Genomic DNA, 20639 nt, shown 5'->3' on the forward strand with positions numbered 1-20639 from the left:
TAAATGAAATTATTTTTTTTGTTAATTTCATCTATGCATTTTTTAAAGTTCGTTTATTTTATAAATATTAGAAAAAAATTTTTTTGCAAACACATAGAACAGAAATTATCATTGTGGAATGAATGAATGAATGAATGAATGGGTGTGCAAATTGATTTTAATTTAAAAAAAAAAGCGACCGTTACGGCTAATTCTAAACGAGACATTTTTAATTCATTTCATGTCTCTCTCATTTCTCATTTTCTCTGTCCTCAAAAAAAAAAAAATGAAAGATATAAAATAAACACTTTTATAAATTATTAAACTTGTAAAATTAACGAGCAAAATTGTAAAATTCAATAGCAGTATTTGCTAACTAACTAACTAACTAACTAACTAAGCTAGTTACTTAGTTAATTAATTAGTTAGTTAGTTAGTAGTAGAGAAATAATCATTTATTATAAATGATATCTCTTTTAAATCATTTAACAACAGTAAACATTTGAGTGAAAATTAAAAGTAAAAATAAAATAAATAATGTTAGTGTTTAAAAATTAGTGAAGCATTGTAAATTATTTATCGAATTTAAAAAGATTTTTTTTCCATAACATATTAGAATTACTCAATTTTGTGTAATAAATAAATTGGAAACAAACAAAAACTCTGAATGAAATTGAATGTCAGGTGGTACTCATTCTTATTCTTACTTTCAATCATAGTTATATGAGCTAAATCACTATTTATGAGAGAAATTTGGGATTACAATTTATCAGTCTTATCAGTATGAATCTGTATGTATGTGTATGTGTGTGTATGTGTGTGTGTGTGTATGTGTGTGTGTGTGTATGTGTGTGTGTGCGTGTGTGTGTGTGTGTGTGTGTGATATTAATTTGTAAAATGAATGAATGTATGTTTGTCTAAGACATGTAATGAATTCATTAAATTTATTTATCAGTTATTATCACATCTGTTTATTATTCAAAATCCAATAACAAAAAGTTATTTTCAATGAAATTAAATTCCAATTGAAACAAACAATGAAATTTTTATGAAAAATGTTAATATTAATGACTAATAGATAAAATATGTTAACAAATGATTACAATTAGACATGCAAATAACACAGTAATAGAAAAAGAAATTATGAATTTCAGACTATAATTAAAATGTAATAAAGATATTATATTAATTAATTAAATTTCTTATCAAAAAATTTATTACAATGGGTGATAAATGATGTAATCATTTAGTAGTACAATTGATATATTTAATAAATTCATATCCAACTTTTTCATTTTCAAATTAAAATGATTAAATAGAAACATAATTTATTAATTTAGTTTTACAGATTATTCATATGTCTTTAATTTTTTGATTGCAAATAACTTGGGAAATGATAACAAACTCACTTTATAATTTACGTATTAGAAGGAAACATTTTGAAAAAAAAAAAAAAAATTTTTTTTTAAATTTAACATTTATAAATGTAGATGAAATTTCTTTTGAATAATTTAAATTTTACACAAATACTCCTTCAGTTTTATGTTTTAATGGAGCACATAGTTAGACTTTAATCTAAAAATATTTCGTTAAATTTATTTTTGAACCAAAAAAAAAGGAAAAAAAAAAGGATAAATGATAAATATAAGCACGAAGTCGATTATTCATGAATAGTTGTCATTAAATTCAAAATGAATACATTCAGTTTTTCTCCCATTTTCATTGCAAGCAATCATAAATGCGTGAATAAAATATTTTAAAATTTCTTTTTCCAATTAAATATATATCGTATTTTATTTTTCACTAACATTTATAATTTTAAAAACTAATTCTACATATTTATTTTAAAATGCAATTTTTTTTCCAACAATTTTTCTAGTTTAATAGATAGATGAATGAATATTTAAGTTTCATTTTTCTTCAAAACTTTTCTTTAAAGAAAAGAAACCATTACTTACTCGTAAAGTATGAAAATTCTTCTTACAGTTTAATCGTTTTTTTTTTTTTTTTGTTTTTCAAATTAACAAATATTTACCAAAATTCATAAATAAATTCCAAGTGGTGAAATAAAGTAATTTCAAATTAATATTAATTAATATGGGCAGTAAAATCAACTAGGAATATTTATCAATAATTCATTTTGAGTCTTATCCTAATTTTTAATTAATTTGAATTTCAAATAGATAAACCTTTTAATGAATATAAACTATCTTTATAGGTTTTTTTGTAACAAATTATTAATACACCAATAATATGTTACATTATTTGAATTAAAAATAAAATCATTTAGATTTTATAGTGTTATTATCATTGTTTGTTTGACCTTTGACATTTCTAAATAGAATGACAAATAGCAATTGATTGAACATTTCAACATTATCTGTTTGTTAACTGATCAATCACTTTATTCAGAAATAGAAATTAAACAAAACATTGATTATCAGTCATATCAAAAGAACGATCATTTCATTTTTTTTGCAATTACAAAGGTCAAACAGAAGACAAACAAATAGTATAGCATATCGCAGCTCATTAACATCGATTTGACCTTTGCTAACAAAAAAAAAAAATTTGATTTTCGGAATTTTTTTTTGCTTGTTTAAAAAAAAAAAAAACTTTTTAAAAGGTTTTTTTTGTTTTTTATTTTTTTTAGTGACACTTCTCTTTACGCTTTTTAGTAGCAACCGCTAAGTCCACTAAGCCTAGATTGTATACTTTTCCTTGATATTGTTTCGGTACATCGAAACGATCAATTATTTCGCATCTCTATAATTAATAAAAAAAAAAAAAAAAGTTTCAAAATTATAAATTCTTAATTTTATGCATTAAATTATTAATAATAAGTAATATTTGATAGGTTAAAGGTTATTTCATATAGTTTTCGTATATGAATAATGATATAATAAATAACTTTTTAAATCTTACCACATCATGAACACCATGCTTGCAAAAGTGATGCATTTTTAAATATGGCTCAATATTTCGTATTTCTCTTGCTTGGCCAAATATCTTGAATTGGCCACTGTTATTCGTATATGTCACATTCAATTTATCATCTGGACCAACTATAAAAGCAAAAATTTACAAATATTATTATTTTTTAGAAAAAAAAAAAAAAAAAAAAACTAACTGGTATCTGCTTCCCAAAGTTCCACTCTTACATTAGAATAATAATTTCGACCACAGTTTAATTCACCCGTTACTGTGATATTCTTCTTTCGTCCAAATAAACCATAAGCAATTGATGAAATAATTAGTAATAATAAAAGTTGAGAATGAAACATTATTAATCCTTAAATATTTCAAATTAATTATCATAAAATATTCTTAATATTAAATTTACAAATTAATAATTAAATAATATCATTGATTAAGATAATTTCGATTTTTTTTCTAAGTGATAAGTGATAAAGTATAAACAGTAATACTAATAAAATTAGGAACATCACAAGTGAAGAAAAATAAAAAAATATTTGAAGTTTTGTATATCTGAGAGAGAGAGAGCGAGAGAGAGAAAGACAGAGAGAGAATCATTACACAATGGTTTAAAACTGTTGAAACAAATGATGAATCGATCAATTCAGCATAAAACAAGTTGATCTGTGCGAAGAAGTAATTTATCTGCGAAAAAAAAATTTTTAATGATTGTTTATTATTTTACTAGGTTAATTCTTGTATTCCAATTTAAATATTTATTAAATGGCATAAACTTTCTGTGATCATTTTAATTTATATGAAATCATTTCTCTCTTTTTACCTGGCTTATATTATCGGTATATTCATTTGAAGTTATCATAGGATAAATGCTAATCAAATTTTACATTTCGTAGCAAATAATGATAATGCATCAATTTTATTTTTTTTTTTTTTTTTAAACAATTTTCATATTTATTGTTGACAAAGAAAGAATGAAGATACATCTGGGTGACATTTTCAAATTTACTACTTCGTTGAAATTTATTTTCATTTTTATTTTAAATATCAAATTTTACCATTATTTTAATTGCATAAAAAGATTAAAATTGTAAAGGAAGCATTAATATTATACAATTTAATTTAAACAAGAAAATAACAAATTAAAAAATGATATTTAAAATAAAAATGAAAATAAATATTGTTAAAAAAATTTTTTTTGAGTTTTTTGAAGCATTATTTTGCTACATATTTAGTGGAAAACAGAAATAATCCATTGGAGTAAGTATTGCTAACAATTAATACTGCCAAACAGCTGACACTATTTTAAATTGCAATGAAATAAGTGCAAAGTTATTTTCAAATTTATCATATATATTTTTCTCATTGCTCTTTTTACTTCGAATGTTGATCGACAAGAAAGAAACGAAGCATTTTGCTTCATTCAAACATTTCTTCAAGGGACCATTACTCTTGCAAACAATATTATATTTAATAAGAGTAGCACAATTCAATCCAACAAAGCAATATTTCAAATATTATTTTATTTCAATAATTTTTTTCTTTTGTTTCACAATGATTTCGTTATCATTCGATGTGTCTCAGTCATTTTCAATATGCCATGATAAGGAAACTTAATCAGTTGATAAGCTTGAGCTCTTAGTTTTTAATCTCAACCACTTTTTTTTCTTTGTTTCACAATGATTTTGTTATCAATGTATCTCAACCATTTTCAATATATCATGACAAGGAAACTTAATCAGTTGATAAGCTTGAGCTCTTGGTTTTTGATTTCAACTATTTTTGTTTTCTTTTGCTTTTCAATATTTTAAAATGCTGAAATGTTTATTTCACAAGCTACACATATATGAGCTAAGATTTTTTAATCAAAGGAAAAGCATAATATTGTTTACTCTCTTTTTTTTGATTTAATAAACAATTTGTAAAATAACTCACTGTTTTCAAATCTTGTAGATAATAGAGTAAAAGAACTGGATATAACTATAGCCTAAATTAATTTGCTTTTAATTCTTATAAAAATTGACGACTGCGAAACAGATGAAAAGAAATGTGATAAATGTGAATATTAAAGAGATTAAAAAAAAATTTACTTGACGTAACCAAACAAATTTAAAAAGTTTTTCTGAAATAATAAAATGAGAACATACCAACCTGTTTCGTTTGCTTTCGTAAAATTTATGCAAATTCTTTATACCATTAATAAATTTAGAGAAAATGAACATAGTAATAATTCAGAATTTATTTATTGATAACTTATAAGGTACCATTATTTCCGATCACAATCCATTTGTTCATTATAAGCTTCTTTCAGATCTTTCAGTAAATTGCGTTCCAATATATTTCCAGCTGTGATTAAACCACTGTACAGTACACTTGCAATGCCACAGAAGAGAACATCTTGTCCTAAAAAGTTCCATTAAAAATTAATCTTTTCAAAAATAATTTCCAAACCACATTTTGGTCATAAAAATCGATGAAATAAGTATTACATATTATCAATAATACAGTTAGAAAAAAAAAAAAAAAAGAGAAAAAAATCATAAGAAAGATGAGATTGATTATAGATAGATAGGATAAGTAGTGATGAGAAAATGTAAGAGTACTAATTAAAGGATTTAAAACCGTCTATTCAATTATAGTTGATGAAATAAAAGAAAAAATTTTGTGCAATTAAATTTTTAATCAATATTACGATAAATAAAGAACACTTGGAAAAATTACAGATCTACCTGAAAGATAGAGACCAGGTAAATCTGTTTTGCATCTCAATTCACTCCAGAATTTCAATTTAAACCGATCAATTTGTTGCGTTAATGAATAGTATTCACCATGTGCATTTCGCATATAATACTGCTGAGTTAATGGAGTTGAAAATTCAACGTATGCTATCTGTAAGTTAAAATTTTAGCATTTATTAATATTTAACTCAAATCTATTTTCAATCACAAAGAAATCACAGTTAATTCTTCTTATTAACCTTTGACCGGTTGCAAACAACTACCTACTAGTTTCCTTATTATTTCTTTCAAAATTTATAATTCGCAATTCATTAATCTCATTTAAAAATTTCAAGTTTGCTTTTTGGAATTCTAAACTTACATGTGATTTAAGATTTGGAAACAATTTCAAGAATTGACTTAACATCAATTCACCAATTACATGTTTTAATTCAGTATACTCTGCTCGATTCAATCGTTTTATGGAATTCTTTTTCGATATATCTTTAAATTTTTCGAACCAAGCAGGATTTGCTAGCGAAATTAATTGACATGTTGAAGTACCTGAAATTTGCCTACTCGTAGAGATTTTCTAACCAAAGGATATTTAAAATGCTATCAGTTCAATAAAAATTTGGTATTTATACCAGGATTTCGTTCATCCCATGTTGGATCTTTGGCTGATGGGAAGCAAATGAACATTTGTGCTGGACAGCCATATTCCATTGCTTCTGAGGATGACAAACTGAAATTTCAGCAATATTTTCACTCAAAAAATATCTAAAAATGTCATGAGTTCAATAACTGAAATAATACAGATGAAATTCTGTTTTATGCATTAGCTAGCACAAAATTTTGTTGCAAAATCGTTTTAAAGTAAGTGATGCTCTTTCAAAGGTTATTTAAGGAAAACAGAAAAAAAACTTTTGTATTCTCATATTTCACAACGAATTCAATTATGGTATTGTTGCTTAACAATATAGTAATAGTGTTTCGCTTATCATTGGACTTTGCAACAAAACTTTAGTTATAATAAGACCTTGCTTAATTCAAAGCTGTGAAAAATAATGACAAAAAAAAAAAAAGAAAAAAACTTCAAACCATCAAAATAATTAACCTCAAATAATGATCAAACTCATAAGGATTACTGTTTTTGTACCAAAAAAAATTATTGGACGGTAATCGGAGGTTATTTTGCGTTCCAGATAAACCAATATATGCTTGAAATCCACCAACCGGCACAGTCTCCAGCGAATTAAGTTCATTCACCTTTTTAAACATAACTGTAAAATATGAAAAACTCTGTATTAATTCATCTTAAGGAAATATTCAATTATCCAAATAATTACCCGAATTTCGAGCAATATTTTGAGGTATTAGCTCGTTGAATGTCTTAATAATTGGAGCTGTTGAAACAACCAATGAAGTTTGGATGATGTATTCAAAAGAACCATGTTTCACTTTTACTCCTAAAGTTCAAAAATTTAGAAATTGATGGAATAACCACAAGAAGCATCAATTATCATCGAGCAAAGAATTGCATAAACTGGTTTTAATACAATTTTATGACTGCAAATTTTGTTTTTTACTTACAAATACACATGGCAATTAATAAGAAAACATCGGTAAAAATGCAACATTTTTTATTTTACTAGATGTAAACATAATCAAAGTTAAGTACCATTAACCCTTCCACTGTTAAATACAATCTCTTGCACATCTGCTTGCACAATCACTTTTCCACCAAAATTTTGAATCGATCGAATAATGCTGGCAATAAGAAATGCTGCGCCACCAATGGGATAATATCCATTTTCCATAAGAAATAGATTATGTTGAAGAAATGATGCACGATTTGGAGGAATACCTGAAAAGTAATTAAAATTAATTTCAAAAGTACTGCAAAACGTTGAGATAAAGTGTATATGTCATTCTAGTTGCAGTCTCTAATTTGTGGAAAAGGTTCCAAATTTCTATATAATTCCAATAGTTTCAAGAATAAATAAATTACGAATTTAAAATAAAACGAGAAATTGGGAAATGTTAATTTGTTAATCAAAAGCATACCAAAAAGAAGAAAGAAAGAAAATTCGCCATAGGAAGACTGTGATAAATGAAATAAATACTGTTAACGTAATGTAAAGTAAGGTAAGTAAATAAGATAAAAGTAATTAAGACATATCAGATATCGTCAATTATTTTAAAAAGTAGTAAAATAACGAATTTGTTCCATTTAAAGACTTACCATAATTAACAAAATAATAACTAATAATAGCTTTCACATCATCGCTGAGTCCATAGCTCTTCATAACATCTATCAGATTTAGTTCGCAATATTTAAATAAACTGGTAAAGAAATTGATCAAACTGAATTTGGATAGTAAGCGAACGAAGAAAAGTGGTAAGTGTTTTACTCCAGTCAACCACCACAAATTAATATTAAGACATTTCTAAAATTTAAATCTACCTTTAGAAATCATTTTATGTGATGAATTCTTATCTACCAAAAAGGAATGATTTCATCTTGTTTACAAAAAAAGGATTAACTTGAGCATTTGCCCTTATTCAATTAACCTTCGCAACAGAGTTCAAGTTAAAAAGTTCTCTCTTCACTTCTTTCCTAAGTTAATCAATCATTAGAACATGAACTTGAAACTCACCAAAACAAAATCAAAATAGCTGTGGATACTATCTGCTTCTTCTGAAAACCACAATTTTAACTGATCACGAAAATGCATACTATTTCCAGTTTTTCGACCATAATATCGTTCTCCAATTATTATCTTTAAAATAATAAATTTATATTAATTTTTTGATATATCAATTCATAATTAGTTCTAATTAAAAGGTCTAATTAAATAGCAACTTTTGAAAGATGAAATGTACGGTATCGAATGGTTCTTCCATTTTTTGCCAATGAACTTGTGAATCTGTAATAGCTGAACATATGCGATACAATTCTTTTCCGGGATACATATCTTGTACATAGTGCAAACCTGAAATTTTCATTCAGGAAATAGAAAATTGAATAGCGAAGGGATAAAAAGTAATATAAGTAATACTTTTTACTACTTTGCTTTTTAATAAAGCGGATTCAAGCATTTTGGAAGTGCTAAAATTCGTTTACATAACAGAACAAAATAACAAAAAAATTGAATCGAAATGAAATGATAAGCATGAAAAAGAAATGATAAGCAATAGCTGAACAATACTGATGAATGACAGATACATTTTTGACAAATATATACTAACCTAATTGTTGCTTTAAATGTTCACCCTAGGATGAACTAAAAATTTTAAAGAAAACTTGCCAACATCAAATTCATATTTGTCAAGTTTGAAAGTATGACATGAGCCACCAGCTCGATCATGTTGCTCCAGCACAAGTACCTTACGACCTGCAGTTGCTAGTATTTTTGCTACTGTCAACCCTGATAAACCTGATCCAATTACAATCACATCCCATTTCTCATTAACAATTGATGGATTAAATCTAAAAATAATAACCATTGTTGGATGCGAAATATTATTCATTCATCAAATTACCATCAAATATATGAAGAAATGTCACATAGAATGTCACATCAAAACGTCGTTTAGTTAAAAAACTTCAATCAAAATAGAAATAATTCATTAATATATACTACAACTTTGAATATAAATAATAAACCTGCAACTTTGGACAAAAAAATGTCAAAAACATACCTATTTCTTAAAATATTATAAATTTGTTCAGTGGATAATGGCGGATCCATAGATTTACCAGTACAAATCATCTTGCGAAAACAATTATTTATATCACTGCCATGTTTTAACATTTTGAGTGATATAAAGAAGAAAAGAGATGTAACTGCAAGGATCACATACATTTCAACAAGAACCATTTCTGGAATAAATTTAGCATTCAATCTAATTTGCTTAATATATGTGCAAATTGACTCTTCAGTATCACTAAATCTGCAATTTGTGACATTCACTAATTGCATTGATATTGAGACTTTGTAGTGAATTTGTCTCCAGTCAATACAGCAAACTTAGAGTAGACATGTTATCATCGACTTCCTTAGTTTGATTAAATTGATTTAAGCGAGAAAAATTAAAGAAACTTTAATTTTTTGGTGAATTGAAGGTTTTTTTTGAACGTGGAAATGATGTAACTTTGAGCAGTCCAACCTGACGGAGGAAACCGGTCCACTGAAGTTAACGACATTTCGCTATCACAACACAAAATCATGCCACACTGTCTCCAAATAACAACCCATGTTCAACTACTATGTACCTCACTCCATCAATCTTAATTCAATTTATAATGATCCTGTTTTATCAGATATCAAATTCTTCAGAAAATACAAATGCAAACATATATCAGTCAATATCGTTCTGTCTTATCCACCGTGCAATAATGATTTTGTTGTGTGGTTGAGAAAAAGGAAGTTTTACTATCTTTCAGATCACTCCAGTCAATGTTTTCAGCTTTCATTTCAGTAAACTGCATTAAAACAAGCATTTTGCCATATAAGGTACAAAGAGGAATGAATGCTGGAAGGATGAAATTGTTCACATGGTAAATATATTCATTCTCAAAAATTTGGTTGGTACAGTAACAGTAATGAAAATAACGCAGCCAATGAGGAAATTATTTTAAAATGCGTGATGAATAAAAATGTGAGGCACAACGAATTACGAGACACAAGTTTACGCAAGATTAACTAGCAAATAGTCGCACAAAAAATCAGCGTAATTAACTAAAAACAAAATCAGTATGCATCAAAAACATCATATGCACTTATCCAAATCAACAAAATAACAAAATTGGACACTAATTTTTGACTTTTAGACTTACATGAATAAATTTGCTGGCCATAAGTAAATTTCAAGATTTTAAATATTTTGAGAAAATAATGGTCCAACGCTTATGTAATACTCATCATCCACTTAGAACAAACAAATTATAACTCAATAATTAAACGTCGAAATGAGAGACGAATCTTAAAAAACACCCGTCCAAAAATCAGTACATTCCTCCCATACCTCCCATGCCACCACCCATACCACCGCCCATTCCAGCTGCCATCTGAGGCTCCTCTTTCGGCATCTCCGTCACTACGCACTCCGTTGTGGCCAACAATGATGCAACACCAGCCGCATCCTAAAAATTCCGTTGCTGGTTAAAATTCAGTAAAAGAATTTGAACACCTAATTTCAACAGCAACGCGCGTAAAAAAGTATGTCCAGAAAAACTTTACTCACCCACACAATTATCAAATAGCTAATTACCAAAAAATAAAAAAATATATGATTATTTCAGAACAAAAGTTGATGTCTACCGATCATCTAATGATGCTTTTAACTGTTCTGAAAACTTGATTCCTTCTCTTGATACCTTCAGACTATTGCAAAAAAACTAGGATCTATGCACTATTTTGACTCTGAGATGAAAAATGAAATACATCACGGAAAAAGAAAACTACCTGTAGAGCAGTTCGGATGACTTTCGTAGGATCAATGATACCGGCTTTGAACATATCCACAAAAGTATCATTCAGGGCATCATATCCAAACGGTAATTCACTGCTAGCAAGTACTTTTTCCACAACAGAAGATGGATCAACACCGGCATTTCTCACAATTGTCATGATTGGCTCACGTACTGCTTTCTGCACTATTCGCATACCTTAAACTGACTACAGTGAATTCTTATATGGGAAATCAATTTAAAGAATGCATTAAACATAATGAAGTAAAGAAGTATAACCTTTTTCCTGATCAGCATTCTCTCCTTTAACATCTTCGATAGCTTTCAGGGCACGGAGAAGTGCAACACCGCCACCTGGTACAATACCTTCTTCAACAGCTGCTCTAGTGGCATTTAACGCATCTGTGACACGGTCCTTTTTTTCGTTTACCTCTACTTCACTAGCACCACCTACTTTCAGGACTGCAACACCCTTCGAGAGCTTTGCCAATCGCTCATTCAGTTTTTCCTAAAATAATCATTTTTCCCCCACAGTGAAAGGAACTATCTCAACAAAACAACACGAAAAGAAAAAGAGCTTATTTAAAAATTATTTGCATTCACCTTCTCGTATTCAGATGTACTTTGTTCCAGCTCATCTTCAATCATTGAAATTCGTTTCTCCAGGTCTTCAGGTTTTCCCTGCAAATGATTCCCAAAATCACAAATTATAAGAGTCATTCCTTTAACAAATAACTTATTAACAAATAACTTATTAAAAAATAAGAATTTAAATATCATAGAATTTTTTCATATATAACATAAAAAGATCTTAAATCACTAATCAATCTGCTCCCGATCTCAACATAACAAAGAAACCTCAAGTTTTTTTTTTCCGGAAGTGAGATCCTTTTAACCTAACATTTTTTGCGACGGAATTAACACACAGTAACAGAGTTACCTACCACTTGGAGGATTTACAGATTTAAGTAAATTTCGATATAAGTCAATTCTCTATCTTTTTGTAAGAGAAAATTCTTTTATTTCGAGATTATTTATATAAGAGATGTACACACTCCTCCATATTACTTCACCTGATATATAAAAGACACACGGGAGAAAGAAACTTGATATTACACTATTAGTTCATGGAAGTGCTTTAGCATGAAGTAATATTGTTTTTGCACGAAGTGATGCCACTAAGTTGATGTGAATGTCAGTGACTGCAGACCGTTGGATTTACGACCTTGAGTTAATTTTGAAGTTTTAAATAATTTTGTATTCTAAATTGACGGGTTTCATTGTCCAGTATAATGGTATCGCGGCGCCAGCACTACTTACTTTAGAGTAACAAATGTCTTCATACTTTCCACCAGATAAGTTAAAAAAAAAATTCTGAATAACAGCGGATATATTCAAAGTCCTCAATATCGAATCATACCTTGCCACGCAAGATGAGTGTATCATCTTTCGTAATCGAAACTTCTTCAGCTTCACCGAGATCACTGATCTGCACATCTTCGATTTTTAGCAAATTAGCATCATCTCCAAATACTGTCCCACCTGTAGCTATCGCCATGTCCTTCAGTGTATTTTTCCTGTTATCGCCAAAACCGGGTGCTTTCACAGCTGCCACTTGGAGGCCAACCTAGAACAAGTAAACCAATATTGCTCATATATTAATAAACCTGAATTAGTCTCTTTTGCGTAAGTTCAGCCTCCTAAGACTTCAGTAATTTTTGGTGGTTGGATATCTTGGTGACTGATTTAAAATATGTGATCTTTTTAGAAATTTGCTAGCAAGAAAGTCACTGGAAAAAACCAAATAGTAGATTCAGTAGTATATATTTTATATTTGGTAGTATAAACATAAAATTAAAAATTTTATTTTCCCTTCTGTTTATGAAATAAAATTACCTTCAACCTATTCAGCACAAGAGTAGTAAGTGCTTCGCCATCTACATCTTCCGCAACAATCACAATTGGCTTTCTGTATTTGTTAGCCAATTCAAGAGCTGGTACGATATCCTAAAATCGGTGTGTCAAGTATGTATATTGTTTGAAGGTATAAAAACCAACATCCATAGATTCAGAGTCTAATGAATGAACATCACCCTGCAGTTGTGCAGATAAGGTGTACAGAAGTAACATATAGCGACCGTGACCGTATAACAATGGTTTTGCTAAGAACTTATTAAAGAAGGTTAATATACCGTTCTTTCTTGTGTAGTAGGTTCCACAAATTCCAATTTTGATCAAAAATGATTAGAATATATTCTTTACATTCATTTGCCACAATGGCTCATAAATTAACACCACGCACAAATTAGCTCTACATGTTTACCTGTACTTGGCTGATTTTCTTTTCCGAAAACAAAAGAAGACATTTCTCGAACTCCACTTTAGCTCCCTTTGTTGTGTTTATAAAGTATGGAGAAATGTATCCACGATCAAATTTCATTCCTTCGATTGTTTCCAATTCATCATGCAATGTTTTACCATCTTTGACGGTGATCACGCCCTTGTTTCCGACCTAAAATTTGAATTAATTCATTACGGACTTTGATCCACGTCAATTTCATTGCAAAAGCAAATAAACATTTGATGTTACGGATAGTACTGGAAAAAAAAAGATTGAGTTACTTTAATCTCGCAACGCAAAAAAAAACTAATAACCAAGGGTTTCTCCAACATGGACAAAATCATTTCAACTAATGGCGAACTGAGCATGCTTCTACAGTACGGAATGTGTTGCAGATATTGAAAATAGATGTTTTTATTTTATAAAACACTTGGAAAAAAAAATTTGATAGGAACACAAAAATACCTTCTTCATTGCTTCGGATATCAGTTTCCCCACAGTGGAATCACCGTTAGCTGAAATTGTTGCTACTTGCGCGATTTCTTCCGGGGTTGTCACATCTTTGCTCATTTTCTTCAATTCAGCAACCAAGAGTTCCACAGCCTTCATTACTCCTACATAACAGAGAGAGAAATATCCAGAAAAGATCTAATTACAATCTTGGTAAATATAATGATTCGGTTTCAAAGGATGGGAAGCAGCAATTCCTTTTTCAAAGACTAAACATTTAAATTACTACCCTTACCAACTCAACTCGACCTTTAAACATTACGAATTAATTCATAAGATATGTAAAAAAAGTTCAACAGAAACTACTAAAGATGTTGGACAAAAATATGAGTAAAGCAAATGTCAAGTGTTAATGTTCCCTCAGAAAAATCTAAATTTACCTCTTCGAACTTCCACTGGATTGGCTCCTTTGCTGATATTCTCGAAACCTTCTTTCGCAATTGCTCGTGCCAGAACTGTAGCGCATGTGGTACCATCACCAGCCTCTTCATTGGTTTTGTTTGCTACATCCTGAAAATAAACGGCACTATCGAAGTAACAAAGACAGCTCACAAAGTATGGTAAATCATTTATCAGTGCTCCAGATTAATGGTATTAGACAACAGATTCCCAGAAGATGATTCAATTTTAATCACCCATTTCTTGTTATCAACCAATAAAACTCTCGGCTTCAACTTTTCGCATGCTAAAGACAGTAACTTCTGCAAAATCCTTCTCTCTTACCTGCACCAGTTTTGCACCCAAGTTCTTGTACTTATCTTTGAAATCGATTGCTTTCGCCACAGTAACACCATCTTTTGTGATCTTTGGACTTCCCCATGACTGCTCAATTACGACATTTCTTCCCTGAAAAACTGGGCAATAGGACTGATATATGAAAATCCATAGAATTTCCCATGACAGTTTACATATTTAGCATCAAGTGGTAACTACTTCCAATGGTCATGGCAATCACCTTATTAATTCTGATACATTCCAAAAGTACTTGTTTATAAAAATTGTGAAAATGTAGCAAACACATTTAAAAACCTTTGGTCCCATAGTGACAGCGACTGCATCAGCAAGAGTATCTACACCATACAACATTGAAGCACGTCCGTCCGCACCAAACTTTACATCCTTGGCATAATGTCTTAAACCTGATTGCACTGTACGTGAAACAAGTCGTGCCACCGATTGTCCACCGATACGGAACATTTTTGTCGCAGCTCTGTGGATTAACAAGGCTATAAATTAATCATTCAATTAAAGCAAGAAAGCACTCACATAACTATCTCATCACAATGATACAGTCACCTAGAGATATCAGGACCACTTAACATTTCAATTCTGGAAATCGAATCTGCACTCCCATCACTGCAACTTATCATCTATGAAGTTTACAACGAACATTTCGACCCTACTTTAGAAGTGTATTAGCTAGCGAGCAACCACGACCCTACTTGTAAACTAAACAAGCAATAACGGCAGACTATCCATAGAAAAAAGATCTCTAGCTCTATATTTTAGGATAATTGCCTTACGGTAGCAGTGAACAGAATGCAATAGACAGTTATGTTTAAAAAACTTGCTGCTCATTGCTTCTGCAAATCTCTAATATCGTTTGCTAATTATACTCTATTTCAGGTGATACTTCTTACCTGTAACAATTATATGCTAAATACCCAAAGCTTAAAGCTTATCCTTTTTTTTTTTTTTTTTTCTTTCAATCTTAAAATGAAAATTGCATAAACATTATTCAATGTATATAAACCAGAAATGTTTGCTTATCATTCGTTAGATTATATGAATGATCTAAAATATTTCTTCTCAAAACTATTCTGTAGGATAACTTATTAAAGAGAAAGGACAGCAAATTAATCTCTTTGTTAGACACGAATCTGCCATAAAGTGGTAACACCAACTTTAGGCTACGCCATCCTAACAGCCTCCCTGTGAAGTGAAGCAGCAACACAAGGTGGAGAGAGACGCACACAGGGCAGAATGTTCTGGAAGGATCCATCCTGCATCCCTCCCTCTCTCTCTCGATGTCTCTGCTCGTCTTACGTCCAGCTCACGCATACACACACTACTCTGTTTATTTCGCGAGTCTTCTGGAATGTTCCATTGTTGTATCATCTCTCTTTCTGTACGATCTGTCTGTCTGACTCTCCGTCCATCCGTCTATGTTCAGTTCAATGTCATTTGTTGGGGTGAGAACATTGAATTAACTATTTAGGAATAGTTTAGTGATATTTTTACGTCAGACTACGCTTTAACAGCTTTATTTTACGTGTCACGTGATACTATTATTTTATCATGTAAGCGTTGAAAGATATGATAGACGACTATCTAATCATCCAAAGTTGTTTTAATCATATTAATTTAACTTCTTTTTAATAATTCTAGATTAACTTATTTTAATCATTCTAGGTTAATCTATTCACTTCTTTCATTATATTTCTCTTTAAAACAAATCATACTTACATGTTAGGCAGAAAAAGAAAAATTTGTGACTTTGATTATTTGTCTGTTTGTTTAATGCGAAATGGATTAAATCCTTTACTCGTGTATAGTAGTTGCTATCAGTATTATTAATTGCAGAAAAAAGAGTTTAATAATGGCATCCATGTCAGTAGCAAGGAAAGCTGTAAGTTTGTTTCTTTTTGCTTAGCGCGAAATTAGAAGTTTCTAAACTGTATCAGTGTCAGATGAAGTTAAACATTTGGTGTATTTAAATGATGTTTCAAAATTATCCTATTCACGGAGAAGATATTCTTCATACAAAAAATAAGCTCTAATTCTAAAGTTTACTAAAAGTTTTCACGACATGCGTTATGGAAACAAAATGGAGGAAGGAAAACCAATAACGGCATAAGATTGTGCTAGGGGTTAAAAAGTTGTTCATTTTGCATTTCTTTCTGAAACTAAAAATTTTAGCTCGGTGATTTAATCAAAGCATTCAAACCACTATCAGACAGAGTACTGGTAGAACGGTTTGCAGCAGAGACGAAAACCAAAGGTGGAATTATGATTCCAGACAAAGCACAAGGAAAAGTTCTGGAAGCAACAGTAATTTCTACTGGACCTGGTGGACGTGATAGTAAGGGAAATTTGGTTCCGATGACTGTTCAGGTAATAAGTTCTCTGTCGCTACTTGACTGCTAGAGTTACTGTTCCTCATATTTTTATTCGAGATAGTAATTGTTCATTTTTGTGATGAAAATTTATTCTTTATTTTGTATTATTATGCCGCATTTGGGGTTTTGTAATGCAAAAAGCAGCGCCGTTATAGGCAGGAGACCATGTTTTGCTTCCTGAATATGGCGGCACAAAGGTTGTTGTTGACGAAAAGGAATACCACATATTTCGAGAGGCAGATATTCTTGGAAAATTCGACCAGTAAATATCGACATGCGTTATGAATTTTTAATGTACGACTAATATGTTATTTTTACGTTTTTAATGAACCATATTTCTCCCATAAAATGAGCTCATTTCAACTGTATGATATTTAACTAGAGAATATCTGGACAATGATCTTAAATACTTATTTGAATGTCTGTGCGAAGATTCAAGATATCTGCACAGTAGGAAATCACTGGAGAGATGAGTTCGATGATGATCGGGTGGTTTTGTTCCCTTTAGTTTATGTCGCTATAGCCTTATGTTACTTTATTGTCACTGTTTTTGTTAAATTCATTTCCGAATAAACACATAAATGCTAACATCGTCTTACAGTCTTGAATTGACATCACAATTTTAAAAATGTTAAGTGATTACATTTTTAAATGTTAAATGATTGCATTTGAATAAGTTATGAAGTCTAAAGAGATAACATCACCATGCGAGAGAGTGACTAACAACCATACCTTAGAGTTTGAATGGAGATGTCACAACAACGCTGTTTCACTTTTCCAAAGGGTCTGTACTAAAATGTAGCCGAGGAACTCGAACTAAAATCAAGGTACAGACACCTGAACACCAAAAACGACATTTTCAAGGGCGACAGTGCTAACATCATTTTATCCCCCGTAGCCAGCGGGAATTTCGGTGACTTGGTTTATGTGAGAATTCCTGAATTTAGAATTTCTAGAAGGACATCTTCACTCAGAAAGTGTTACAGACGTACACGACACAGTGAATAGCAACATAATTACTGTACACGAACACAAATGTTGATACACAGGTACAAAAGTCTTTCTTAACCGCTTCCCACTGAGTAATACAACACAAGTTTAGTACATAGAATAAATTACTTCAGGACCGGTTTCTTACGAACAGGTAACCCGTTTTACCCAATTAAATTATTTTTGTACTGTTCCGCATGCAAAGGCTATTCATCTATTTTTTTTTTCTTCTGATTGCCAAGAATACTTTTGAATATCAAAAAACGGAATAATTACCTACGAAGCAAAAAAAAAAATTTAAACGGCAAATAACATATTATGATAGCTATATATAATTTTTGAGATGGTAAAGAACGGAAACTGCTTACATTGAAATATGTAGATATCAAAATTGCTCGAATGGATCGCCATTTGTGGTCGGTGGTTTTGGAACGAAAGCTATGGTATGTTTTCCTTTAGCAACTATTCGGCCATCACCTTTTCTTCGAAATTCAGCTTCTGTGAAAGCAATATTTCGACCAATTTTCAACACTTTTGCCTCGATTTCGATCGTTTCACCAAGTTTCACCGGTAACAAGTAACTAAAAAGGACAACATACGCCACTGACGATTTTAAAGTACCATGGATACATGGTACTTTAACTCTATAAATCTTGAAATGAGACTTTTGCTTGCAAACCTCGATCTCGAGTAAGTTCACAGATATGTTATATTTTGACAACTCTGGAAATTACAAAACCTTTTCATGCATAAATATATAAATAAAGTGTACATGTATAGAACTATACAACACATACTTAAATTCCATTTAAATTCATAAGTATATTATACATATTAGTTATTAGTAGTTATTTTAACAAAAATATAAAAAATGCATTGGTTTGTCTTTAATATAATGAATAGAACATTGAAACATTCCATAAAAAGTGTACCTACCTGACAGCAAGCTCGACGGAGACCATAACTCTGTCTCGTACAGTCATTCCAACTGCGCGTGCGGTTGTCATATCCACCAATGCAGCAGTTTGACCCCCGTGTAAGGTTTTTTTACTGTTAACGTGCTCCTCCTCCACTACCATTTCTACGACAATTCGATCAGCTGACGCCGATACTGCACGTATCTGTAATTAGCTATCATTACGTACGTATCACCATTTTACTTATTAGTAATTACAATGACTGAATGAATTAGGATGGCAAATAATTTACCAATTAAATTTAGTAGCCAATTCTTAGGCTTTTTAAAAGTTTGTATCTAGTCTAATATACAACTTTTTATATGTATAATTTCTAAAACAACAAAGAGAAGAGAAGAATGTTAATGATTATTCTCGATATCTGATATACTACTTTTTATATACTACGAGTGATATATTACCAAAATTATGATCAAAAAAGAGTTGTAATGCTGTTATAACTTTATTATTTATGGCCAAAATGATAGTTTAAAAATGTAAAATAGCATTTCATATTGAATTAACTAACAAAAAAAAAAAGTTAACCTTACGAGCAACGCGATTAAAATCATTGGCACAACGGATATTATTAATAGTTTTATTCAGATAAGCCAAATAATCGTTTCCTTCTGAAGTGACCATTCCGCTGTTACCGTAACCATCGGTAGCCATCACATCAACAATTCTTTCCTGTACACATTCCATTTATATCAAACGAACGTTGTCTGATGCCTCTTTTTCTTTCTCCCTCCTTCTGTAGGTCATATTAACTTAACACGTGACACGTGACCTTTACTTTCTATCATTATTCAAAAGTATAAACTATTTCTCCTCTCTGATTATCACAGCTAACTTACAACTGAACTCAGTGAAGTGTGGGCCACATTTCACTACAACATAACACACTGCTGGCACGGCCTGAAGGCTAAACTTATGTACAAATCGATTGAGGATAGTGTTTTCAAGAAATTTTATTCCAATTTTGATTGAAATTAAAATTATTTCACTCTTCAAACCTACTTATTCACTTACTCTATTCATTTAAATTTTGAAAATGTCAAGAAATTCAGTCTATTTTCTATGGGAAAAAGATATCATAATTTTGATGAATAAATATTTCGCAAAGTATGGAATTTAAAGAAAAAATAATAATAATAATAGGATTGAAAGGGATGGGAATGTAAAGAAAAATGTGGAGCATTCAATGAAAAGATAATAATCATTCAAGAAAGAAAGAAGGAAAGAAAGACAGAGAGAAAGAAAGAAAGAAAAAAAAGACAAAGAGAAAAGAACCGATCATTGTAACGTTCATTTCTTATGTCATAAAGATGAGTGTTCGTTGATAATTTAGGCCATGTTGTTTTAATTAGGCAATTTTTATACTATAAATAGTGATACTATGAGAAATTCATTTAATTTTATATTTATTGAATTATTCAGAAGCAATGAGTCACTTTTTAATTATTTTAAATTTAATCTCACAATTCAGCATTCTAAATATTAAATTTGTCTATTTGCTTCTCATTACTATTCGTACATTAACACTGATTGTTATCAGTTGATGTTTTCGAATTTTGAATTTCAATAAACATTTAACAATCTTTCAGTATTAAAAAA

At 30.0% G+C, this 20639-nt stretch overlaps 5 protein-coding genes across 6 annotated transcripts; 1 reads left to right on the forward strand and 4 right to left on the reverse strand.

The window, feature by feature from the left end:
* Nucleotides 1-2628: 2628 nt before the first annotated feature.
* Bm9052 (Uncharacterized protein) lies at nucleotides 2629-3263 on the reverse strand (the record flags this gene model as incomplete). Its single annotated transcript, XM_043076476.1, has 3 exons — nucleotides 2629-2745; nucleotides 2905-3044; nucleotides 3110-3263. The coding sequence occupies 3 exons, from the start codon at nucleotides 3261-3263 to the stop codon at nucleotides 2629-2631; spliced, it is 411 nt and encodes a 136-aa protein (XP_042932410.1).
* A 1916-nt stretch (nucleotides 3264-5179) lies between these two features.
* Bm288 lies at nucleotides 5180-9840 on the reverse strand (the record flags this gene model as incomplete). Of its 2 annotated transcripts, XM_043076477.1 has the most annotated exons (13): nucleotides 5180-5316; nucleotides 5643-5802; nucleotides 6013-6194; nucleotides 6278-6375; nucleotides 6748-6913; nucleotides 6980-7099; nucleotides 7312-7497; nucleotides 7876-8080; nucleotides 8291-8413; nucleotides 8517-8626; nucleotides 8942-9123; nucleotides 9336-9516; nucleotides 9804-9840. In XM_043076477.1, 13 exons carry the CDS (start codon nucleotides 9838-9840, stop codon nucleotides 5180-5182), a joined length of 1887 nt encoding a protein of 628 aa, XP_042932411.1. The 2 variants fall into 2 exon arrangements, with proteins under 2 accessions (XP_042932411.1, XP_042932412.1); XM_043076478.1 differs by lacking the exon at nucleotides 9804-9840 and having other exon boundaries at nucleotides 9336-9514.
* Nucleotides 9841-10641: 801 nt separating this feature from the next.
* Bma-hsp-60 (chaperonine protein HSP60, putative) lies at nucleotides 10642-15154 on the reverse strand (the record flags this gene model as incomplete). The annotated part of the gene is made up of 11 exons (XM_043076479.1): nucleotides 10642-10779; nucleotides 11102-11304; nucleotides 11386-11614; nucleotides 11710-11787; nucleotides 12527-12733; nucleotides 13003-13113; nucleotides 13430-13618; nucleotides 13913-14061; nucleotides 14338-14467; nucleotides 14681-14803; nucleotides 14987-15154. The coding sequence occupies 11 exons, from the start codon at nucleotides 15152-15154 to the stop codon at nucleotides 10642-10644; spliced, it is 1725 nt and encodes a 574-aa protein (XP_042932413.1).
* A 1402-nt stretch (nucleotides 15155-16556) lies between these two features.
* Nucleotides 16557-17342, forward strand: Bm13879 (chaperonin-10 kDa, putative; the record flags this gene model as incomplete). Its single annotated transcript, XM_001902716.2, has 3 exons — nucleotides 16557-16586; nucleotides 16877-17071; nucleotides 17232-17342. 3 exons carry the CDS (start codon nucleotides 16557-16559, stop codon nucleotides 17340-17342), a joined length of 336 nt encoding a protein of 111 aa, XP_001902751.1.
* Nucleotides 17343-18451: 1109 nt separating this feature from the next.
* Nucleotides 18452-19727, reverse strand: Bm9053 (Hypothetical UPF0152 protein F42H10.6 in chromosome III, putative; the record flags this gene model as incomplete). Its single annotated transcript, XM_001902717.1, has 3 exons — nucleotides 18452-18647; nucleotides 19003-19187; nucleotides 19569-19727. 3 exons carry the CDS (start codon nucleotides 19725-19727, stop codon nucleotides 18452-18454), a joined length of 540 nt encoding a protein of 179 aa, XP_001902752.1.
* Between the last annotated feature and the right edge of the window lie 912 nt (nucleotides 19728-20639).

Source organism: Brugia malayi (assembly GCF_000002995.4).
Source record: "Brugia malayi strain FR3 genome assembly, contig: Bm_v4_Chr1_scaffold_001, whole genome shotgun sequence".
Taxonomy (NCBI): Eukaryota; Metazoa; Nematoda; class Chromadorea; order Rhabditida; family Onchocercidae; genus Brugia; species Brugia malayi.